Below are 10,645 nucleotides of genomic sequence, written 5' to 3'. Positions count from 1 at the left end.
CCCTGAAAGGATCATCACAGACAATGGCACAAATTTAAACAACAGAATGATTACTGAACTCTGCACACAATTCCAGATCAAACATCATAATTCCTCTCCATATCAACCAAAGATGAATGGCGCAGTGGAAGCTGCCAACAAGAAAATCAAGAAAATCATACAGAAGATGACAGTAACCTATAAAGACTGGCATGAGATGTTACCTTTTGCTCTTCATGGTTATCGCACATCAGCACGTACTTCAACAGGGGCGACTCCATTCTCCTTAGTCTATGGTATGGAGGCAGTTCTTCCAATTGAAACTCAGATTCCTTCCCTAAGGATTATGAAAGAAGCTGATCTAGACGAAGACGATTGGATTCAGACTCGGTTGGACCAGATAAACTTGATTGATGAGAAGAGGCTCGCAGCTATTTGTCATGGTCAGTTGTACCAAAAGCGTATGATCAAAGCCTTCAACAAGAAAGTCAAAAGTCAAGCATACCAAACCGATGGTTTGGTTGTTAAACGCATCATCCTACCACAAGGTGACCCCAGGGGCAAGTGGACTCCCACTTATGAGGGACCGTTTGTAATCAAGAAAATATTCTCCGGCGGTGCCATGCTGCTTACCACTATGGATGGCGAGGATTTCCCACATCCTGTAAATGCGGACATAGTCAAAAAGTATTTCGCTTAAAGAAAAGCTCGCTAAGTTGAAAACCTGAAAGGGCAACTTAGGCAAAAATGAGCGTCTCGGTGGATTAAAAACCTGAAAAGGCGATCCAGGCAAAAATTAGAGACTAAATAAATATTATCCCGGTAGGCTGAAAACCTGAAAAGGAAGTCTAGGCAAAGTTAGGGAATAAAGCGTACAACTATGTTCTGTTTGGCTACCTACTCACCTTCAAGGTTCAACACATCAAAGACACCGATCAGTCCAATTACTTTCTTCCAACAAGTGAGGGATGAGATGCTCGAAGACAGATTGACAATAGCAGAATTGAAACTTGACTGGATTATTTTCACATAGCTATTCTCTATATATTTTTCAAAGCTTTATGACAATTTCCTACTACTAGGAGTTTTGTCTCCTTGTACTAATTAGCCTATCTCGGCTCTTTTTCAAAAATCAATACAGATCATGCTCAAAATCAACATTTTCACTGTTTCTGTTTTGAATACGTAAACGTCCCAAATGATAATTTTGAATGAACATGTGCATTTGAATATGATTGATGTTTACCAGAAAATCAGGAATAGCATTCAGGTAATGTCCCAATCATTCGGACATCATCCCGAAACCAACATCAGAAGAAAAATCCCCAACAGAGATGCTTTTCTCAGCAAGTTCCTCAATGAGATTTTTCTCTCCAACAAAGTGATTCGAGAAATCTTATTTCCCAGCAGGGCTGTTCAAGAGTGCTATCCCCAGAAAGTGTGGTCTCCACACCAGGACTTGGTCAAATAGTGCATCGGAGGATTATGCATCTTCCTCATTCCCACTTCAAAGGGCATCAAAGTTGGAACTTTCAAATTACCTTTCATCCCCAAGCGGTAGTCAAAGATCCTTCAACAGAGCACCCTGGTTCTCAAAGAAGGTCCCCAGCCGAGTATACTCGAGCAAGACGACAAAAATCATCAACGATCACAATGCCTTCATTTCCAAATGGCTAGCAGGGATTTATTTTCCCAAACAGAAGCTTGATACGCTCAAAACAGCATACATCATGCATCATACATCATACATCATACACATATTCATACACAGCATATAATGTTTCATGACAGACGCATACATAACATGCATATTTCTCCTTTAGTTCGAGAATCTCATACATTACATGCATCATAACACTGCATGTCACTAACTTGATTTTTTTTCAGGTGGACAAATATCCTCAGAAAAGTTGTTCTCAGATCACATGCAGTGTTCCCCTGGATTCTATTCAGACGGACAGTCCTCTCAGATATAATCAAACCAAAGATTCATTCTGAAGGGGTCCCTCTTTTCAAATCACATATCAACTCAAAACAAGCAACATAGATCTAAGTCGATACCTCAGACGGTTCCACAACGATCTACCATCAAAGATCTAAAGCTGATACCTCAGAAGGTTCCAGAACGATCTACCATCAAAGATCTAAAGCTGATACCTCAGACGGTTTCACAACGATCAATCTTCAAAGATCTAAAGCTGATACCTCAGACGGTTCCCCATAGATCAACTTTCAAAATCTAAAGCGGAAACTTTAGACAGTTCCGTAACGATCAGCCTCCCAGACTTAAAGCGGTAACCTTGGACGGTTCCGAAACGGTTAACGCAGAGGTTTTCAAATCCTTCATCAAGATATAATCAAAGGATTCATTCTGATGAGCAAACCATCAATACATTCAATAGATGGCATCTGAAAGCCCATCTCAGGTAATGTTATGATCTGCCAACAACATCTCTCAGACAATACTCAAATGCAATTTCCAACGTCACTTCGATGGAGGTAAGTGCAAATTTTCAGGGCATCTAAAATATTCAATCATCTTCTACCTTCAGATTCCAAACAGTCTCTTCAGGTTTAAGAAGATTGAATAAGGGCAACTGTTATACCCCAAAATTTGCCCGCATCTTTTTTCAGAAAGTAGGCAACAGACTTCTGTCTAAAAATTGAGAGTTTCATATAATCTTGGATTTTATTTCATAAATATCCTGATTTTATGAATACTCGGTTTTCAGAATTTTTCTTATACGGTATTTTGGTTCGCTGTTGAATTTATTCTTACGCAAACGCCAATTACTGTTTATCATTTCACACACACTGTTTATTTGAGATTTATTTGCAGATAAATAGTACTGACGTAATTGGTACAGAATTAAATCTTTTTGCAGGCGCAGAGTCCGGGGATTCAGACTGTACTGGTAACAAGTAAATTATTATTATTAGTTTTTGTTTCCCACTAATTTTTGTACTATATTCTATTATTTTCAAAAAAAAATCTTTTCCTTTCTTTTCAAATCTCTTTCTTTCAAAATCAAATCCTAACTTTATTCTATACATCTCTTTTTTCAAACCCTACCATACACTTTCTTTCAAATCCTACTTTCACTCAAATTTTCCTTTTTGTACGGAATCACTTCATTCCCCAACGTCTCTATCCTTCTTTTCACTCTATAAATACCTCTCATTTTTTTCATAAATTCTCACATCAAATTCTAACTCATCTCTCAAATTTCTGCTTCATATTCATTCTCTCTTCTTCCCCGGCAAAAATGGCGAAGCGGATAGAAACGTGTTTTCTTATGGTCATCACCGTCGTGGTGGTAATCATGTCCTTCTTCTGTCTGCATAATCCTGAAAAATGTGGACCTGGAGTGGATGAAGTTAAAAGACATTGACTCTTCTAGGAACAAAACCTTCTAGAGCATCATCATTAACCACAAACTTATCAACTGTGAAAATATGCATACCTTCTAGAGCATCATCATTAACCACAAACTTATCAACGGAGAGAATATGCATAGTGACTAAAGTTGGGTTTCTTTAAAGAGGATATTTGTGTGAGATTCATTTCATTGAATTGAAGTTGAAGGTTATGGAGGAAAGGAGTGGGAGCTAGTTCAACTACAAGAATATACATAGTGATTAAAGTTAGGAAGGAGAGGAAGAACATGGATTTGAACATGATGTTTTGTCGTATAATAATTTCATTAAAGCTTATTGTCACAACAAGGATTTCCAAAAAGTTGATCAAGTTTGTAATGACTAAAATTGAATAATGGGTTATTTATAGGAACACATAACATTTTTAATCTTTTTAAAAAAAACTAAATTAATTTATTTTTGAATTGATACGTCCAAATAAAGTTAAATGGTGTTCATAAAAAATGCTACTAAAATATAGTCTTCAATATCGCTAAAAAAATATTATAACTCTGATGACTATGTAACAACGAGACTGGAAAATGAAAAATTAGTGTATATAATAATATTCATATGCGTATTTAAAAATATTTTTATTTAAAATATGTTTTTGCAGCTTATTAAATTGAAACTTTCAAAATTAATTTATTGTTAATTTTATATAGATTTTTAGTCCTCTAAATTTATGGCATTTGTGATAGTGGCCCATTAATAATCCTTGTAGTAATCCAAAATTCTTTCACAAGTTTAACGTATAGGTTTTTTTACTATAGGCAAATATTACATCTAAACCATATGCACAAAATTTTCTATAAAACCAAATTCATTTGTGGCAAGATTATTGAAGTGAACTATTCATTCCAATAAAACTAGTGTCGGTTAGGCCGAAACTAGATAGTTTTGTTGACTTTAAAAATTGGTCTTTATTAGTGTTGGGTTCAATTTAGTGTCGGCTTTGACTCGGCTTGATCAAGGCTAAAGTAGACACAGTTGTTTTAGCCGACACTATGATTTAGTTTCAGGCGTTTTAACCTAGCCCCAACACCAACATTAAACCGACGCTAATTCTCTATTAGCATCAATTTATAGACTTTTAGCATTGAATTTTGGCAACGTTAAATTCAATTCTTCTATTCTTCAAATTTCATATTACTTACTGTTATAGGATTTGTTATAGAATTGTTATCATTGACTGATCTAACTTTTACTTTATATTTTCAGTAATTATAATAATATAACATGTTAAATAAAAGATGGATAGAAAATATTCAAACAATAAACATAAAAAATAAAAGAGAATGTAGGCGTGTGAAAAAAGATTTAAAAATATAAATAATAATATGAAAAGCAAATTTAGTAGTAATTATACTTAAAATTTATTATAAGTGTCCATATTTTTATATGTTTTCAAAGAATTATTGCAAGAGGAGGAAAGAATTAATGCAAAGAATTTAATAAGAGATTAAAGAAAAACGTGTTGTTAGTATTCACCACCAAGTAAGAATTTATACGGATAATTAGTTTGTGTTTTTGAACCTTTTACTATTTTAGATATAGACCCAATCAAATCAAATCTTAATCAAATCAAATCTTTTACCAATATTAAGACAATAAATGTAATCTTTGGAGAAGAAAAGGAAAAAGAAAAAAAAATAGAAACTGAGAGAAAAAACACTGTACCCTTAATTTACACTCTCAATTAAATTCTCATCGAAACCTCACATATTGATTGTTCTATTGTTTTTCTTTAGACACTCAATTAAATTTTCATCGAAACCTCACATATTGATTGTTCTATTGTTTTTGTTTAGACACTAGTATGTTAAGATTTTTTCATTTCTTTTTCATCTTTATTTTTTGCATTAATATAATTTTGTATGTAAATCAGATACATTTATAACCTATGTGAAATATACTCCTCTAATAAAAAAAATAAAAATTATAATAAAAATATACTTATTTGGATTGAGATTTTTTATTGTGTTTTTAATAAAAAAAAAGTTTTTTAAAAAGATATAAAACAATTTTAATCTTATTAGTTATGGAGAAAAAGAGAGAATAAATTTAATGTCATTTGCAATTAATTTCTTTTTTTTTTAAATGATTTTTTTAATAACTTAAAACAAAAAATTTATTTTTTACTTATATTTTGAGACGAAGAGAATATTTAATATTTATTTGATTTATACATGTAAAACTAAAATAATGGAAGTTCCTGTTTATTCCTACTCATATATTGCATTATGATTTTATTTGTCCACAAAAATATTATGATATTCATAAGCAAATGAAAATCTTGTGTTATGTTATTTTATCTGAAATAAAATTGTTGACAATGTAAGAATAATAATTCGTTTATTTTTATCAATTTTTAATATATATTTAGATATCATGTGGCAGGAGATTAACCAATTTTTTTAAAAGTAAATATGTTTTATCCATTTAATTAAAATAATTTTTTATCAAACCAAATTATTAAAATACTAATTATTTAACTAACATCAACAACAAACAAATAAACTAAAATAAATCCAATCTTGTTCTAATCCAAACTCAAAAGACTTTAGGGAGATGGTGGATCTGGAGAAAAAAATGTTTCTTAAATAGAGTTGTTTTATCAAATTGTGAAGTATCCATAGACTTCATCAATAGTTAATCTCATCAAAAAAATCTCATTTGCCACATTTAGTGAAGCCTTACATCTTAATCACATTTCTATTTATTTATAAGATTCAAACATGAAACATTGTACTTATGATATTTAAATAAGTTCCACTAAAATTAAATAATGTACTAATGTAGTGTAAATATAGCTGTGTTGAATAATATATGCTACCAACATATCTTTTGTTGGATCAAGTCAAAAGTTTATGCATGTCCATGTCACAAATTGGTGCATGTTAGTTGAGTAACATTGTAGTTTACCCAATATGGGTGGACCAAACCTAGCATCTAATCTGGACACTTAAAAAAAACATCACCATAAACTCAATTACCTTAGCTTCAAAAAGTGTTATGCTTGATGTATATATAATAACTACTTTTATGTAATATACAAGAAAAAAAAAACATATATCTTTCATGACAGTTTTGTTTTCATACGTATTATGTGTTCCTATACAACCAAATCCTAAAGGGACATTACAGCAGAATAGTGTCTCTTTATAAGGTTGTTTTTTCTGCTCAATCTTGCATTGCATTTTCAAGAGAGAGAGAGAGAGAGTAGCTAGCAAAGAATAAGCTCTAGCACCATTTCTTTGTTGAGTTGAGCTATAATACTAAAGGATTGCTATGGCGGCGGTGCGATTTCAAATTGTGCTATTGATGGCTGCATGTTTGCTTCCATTATCTGTGGATGCTATTGTTCGCCACTACAAGTTCAATGTAGGTGCATTCTATTTATTTGCATTTTTATCATGTCAATCATGCAAAAGCATATCATGTTTTCTAGACTTATAACATTGAAAAATAATAGATAAAGTGAAATCTGCATGGATCAAAACAAAAACCGTCTCAAGTTTCATGACAAAATAAATAGAGACCTCTATTTAACTATGATTTAACTCTGACGATATTTTAAGAGGTCTTATTTAATCACGGTTTAACAGTGACAAATTTTGAGTCATGTGCACTAGTTCGTTTTGCACGACTTCAAAGACGGCACTGCATACATATGTATTTCCTTAATATTTAGTCATGTATGCCTTAAGCCTACTAAATATTTGACTCTGATTATCTACCAAACAGAAAAGTAGGTGTAGAATTGTTTAGCAAGGCATAAAACTAGCTACATATTTCATCATGGTGTTAACTGGTTATGTTCTTTATAGGTTGTGGTGAAAAATGCTACAAGATTGTGTTCAACCAAGCCAATTGTAACTGTAAATGGAAAATTCCCAGGTCCCACCATCTATGCTAGAGAAGATGACAATGTCCTAATTAAGGTTGTCAACCATGTCAAATATAATGTTAGCATACACTGGTGAGTTAAGCTAGAGTTTCTAGTCATTCCATCATAATTTCTCAAACCTGAATCTTCTAAGTTTGCAATATCATAATACTATTATGATAATGCAATATCATAATACTATTATGTGTTACTTTTTTGTTTTTTATTATTAAATTTTAGGATAATTTTATTAATATGAATTGAAATTTAACAGGCACGGAGTTAAGCAACTAAGAACGGGATGGGCCGATGGGCCAGCATACATAACCCAATGCCCGATTCAACCGGGCCAGACGTATCTTTACAATTTTACTCTTACTGGCCAAAGAGGTACACTTTGGTGGCATGCTCATGTTCTTTGGCTTAGGTCCACTGTCCATGGTGCCATAGTCATTTTGCCAAAGCTTGGAGTTCCTTACCCTTTTCCCAAACCCCATAGTGAACAAGTTATTGTATTGGGTTAGTGTTCTAACACCATTTTCTATAACATGAATCATGAAAATAATAGTCCTAAAAAGTGCTTTCTTTTGAACTTTGATCAATTAGTCTAATAGAATATAGTATAGTTCAGAATTGACACAATATTTTGATTTTGTTTAGGTGAATGGTGGAAATCAGATACTGAGGCTATAATAAATGAAGCTTTGAAATCTGGATTGGCTCCAAATACCTCTGATGCTCACACAATCAATGGCCATCCAGGTCCTGTTCAAGGATGTGCTTCACAAGGTAAATTTCAAGAACCAAATTCTGTCATTTTGAGCAATTACACCAAATCAACATGAATCAAAATTTGAGCATTACTCTTTCCATCTCATTGTTTGAAATATTTGTTTCTCTCAAATTATATGTCACTTGGCCAACATAAATCAATCTAGTTGGGAAGTATTCAACTCAGATCTCACAAGCAGAACTGTCTTTGAGGTCGTGCAAGACTGACTACTGCATTGGACCTAAAATTTGACATATATAGTTAAACTGTGGCAAAAGAGTCTTTATTTGTTTTGTCACACGCAGTCAACTCGTAGCTAACTTACACATGGCCTTCGAAAACTTAAGAGGGCCCCTGTTCACAAGGACCTAAGTTTGAATCACGTTATCAATGTTAGAATCTTGTTGGTAGATATTATGTAAGTACATTTGTAAGCGTTTTCTCTTACTAGTTTTTTTCAACTTTTATTGTGCAGAAGGATTCTCATTGGAAGTTCAACCTAAAAAAACCCACTTACTAAGAATCATCAATGCTGCACTCAATGAAGAACTCTTCTTCAAAATCGCAAACCATCAACTAACTGTTGTTGAGGTTGATGCAACCTATGTAAAACCTTTAAAAACCGACACAATTGTTATAGCACCAGGCCAAACCACAAACGTCCTTCTAACCGCCAAAAACAAACTCGGAAACTACTTAGTTGCAGCTTCTCCTTTCATGGATGCACCAATTGTTGTTGACAACAAAACTGCCATAGCCACTTTACACTACTCAGGCACACTTAGTTCCACAACCACAACCTTAACTTCTCTCCCTCCGAAAAACGCTACTTCCATCGCCAACACTTTCACAGATTCCTTAAGAAGCTTGAACTCCAAGAAATACCCTGCAAAAGTTCCTTTGAAGATTGATCATAATTTACTCTTCACTGTTTCTCTTGGTATCAATCCTTGTGCTACTTGTGTTAACAACAGCCGCGTCGTGGCTGATATCAACAATGTTACGTTTGTGATGCCAAAAATCGCGCTTCTTCAAGCACATTTCTTCAAGATTAAAGGAGTTTTTAGCGATGATTTTCCGGGAAATCCTCCTGTGGTTTATAACTTCACAGGGAACCAACTGACGAATTTTGCGACGACAAAAGGGACTAGGCTTTATAGACTTGCTTATAACTCTACTGTTGAATTGGTTTTGCAAGATACTGGAATGCTAACGCCGGAGAATCATCCTATTCATCTTCATGGATTCAATTTCTTTGTTGTTGGTAGGGGACAAGGGAACTTTAATTCTAGAAAGGATACAAAGAAGTTTAATCTTGTTGATCCTGTTGAGAGGAATACTGTTGGTGTTCCTGCTGGTGGTTGGACTGCTATCAGATTCAGAGCTGATAATCCAGGTAAATTTATCTCTTCGATTTCGTCTAAATCATGGTTAATTATCGGTATCTTACGATACATACGGGTTGAATCTTGATTCGAAACAAAACTAAACATAATTGTCAATTATAATTTGAATCTCAATTTTCTAACTATGGTGTTCAAAATCTTCTTTCCTAATACCGAAAAAGGTCATCTCTCATCTCTGAGAACGTAGAAGACAGACTACTGCACAAGTCATAAAATTTATCACAATAACTATGACAAATAAAACATCATAAAATATTTAACATAGTTAAATCGTGGTAAAATAGAATTTCTATTTATTTATTATAGTTAAACCGTAACTAAAGAGAGACGACTCTGATCTCCGAAACATCGAATTTCAAATTATTATTTTTATTACTGTATGAATTATACTAAAGTATGGTGTTATGTTTTGTTAGGGGTGTGGTTTATGCATTGCCATTTGGAAATTCATACAACATGGGGACTAAAGATGGCATTTGTTGTGGACAATGGTAAAGGACCAAATGAATCTATATTACCACCTCCAAGTGACCTTCCCAAGTGTTAAGGAAAGTACCAATTAGCCCTAAATATCATAAGAGAACTACATGGTTCAAAAGAAGGAACAAGGCTAATGATAAGATTTTCTTGGAGTATGAGGAAGAACATGATGTCCAATTGACATTTATATATATATATTATATTTTTTATTTCTTTTTTATTGTGCTTTTTCGTTGTTTGTATTCATGTTTCTTTTTTTTCAATGATATTTTAGTGGTTACTTATACATATTTGGCCCAATAGTTTTAGTTTTTTTTTTTAAAGAAAAGTTATATTTGACCATAAAAGTTAGGCCCAATACTCCATTAAATGAGAATTTTATTTACCACCCTTAAAATTTTATTTGGCACCCTTCAATTTTTATTATTTCAGAAATGTCTTTATTAATGAAGGAGAAACAATTTTTTCGAACGAAATTTTCGGTAGAGAAAACAAAATTTCCGGTGCAGACTAAATTCTCGGTAGTTTATATGAAATTTTTAGTACGTTAAAATTTCCGGTAGTACATTTGAAATTTTCGGTGAAGCTCAGAAATGGATAATTTGAGATCCGTTGAATTCAGACCATAAAGCGTGAAAGTCTTTTTCCTCCCACATGAATAGAAGAATAAAGGGGGAAGTCAATTGCCCCTTCTCCGACTAA

The 10,645-nt window shown here is 33.1% G+C and overlaps 1 protein-coding gene across 1 annotated transcript; it reads left to right on the top strand.

Moving 5' to 3' along the window:
* The first annotated feature begins 6,579 nt into the window (after positions 1-6,579).
* LOC131630303 (laccase-4-like) lies at positions 6,580-10,300 on the top strand. Its single transcript, XM_058901090.1, has 6 exons — positions 6,580-6,780; positions 7,227-7,378; positions 7,560-7,804; positions 7,946-8,074; positions 8,533-9,453; positions 9,880-10,300. The coding sequence occupies exons 1-6, from the start codon at positions 6,688-6,690 to the stop codon at positions 10,008-10,010; spliced, it is 1,671 nt and encodes a 556-aa protein (XP_058757073.1). The 5' UTR covers positions 6,580-6,687; the 3' UTR covers positions 10,011-10,300.
* Positions 10,301-10,645: the final 345 nt, after the last annotated feature.

The sequence above is a fragment of the Vicia villosa genome, unplaced genomic scaffold, assembly GCF_029867415.1.
Source record: "Vicia villosa cultivar HV-30 ecotype Madison, WI unplaced genomic scaffold, Vvil1.0 ctg.000666F_1_1, whole genome shotgun sequence".
NCBI lineage: Eukaryota > Viridiplantae > Streptophyta > Magnoliopsida > Fabales > Fabaceae > Vicia > Vicia villosa.
This window is presented reverse-complemented; position numbering and strand designations above follow the sequence as displayed.

Bases quoted from the DNA above. Each gene is read 5' to 3' on its own strand.
- LOC131630303 (XM_058901090.1), top strand. From the start codon at position 6,688: ATGGCGGCGGTGCGATTTCAAATTGTGCTATTGATGGCTGCATGTTTG. The intron at 8,075-8,532 runs GTAAATTTCAAG...TTTATTGTGCAG, and splicing joins TCAAGGATGTGCTTCACAAG to AAGGATTCTCATTGGAAGTT. The intron at 9,454-9,879 runs GTAAATTTATCT...ATGTTTTGTTAG, and splicing joins ATTCAGAGCTGATAATCCAG to GGGTGTGGTTTATGCATTGC.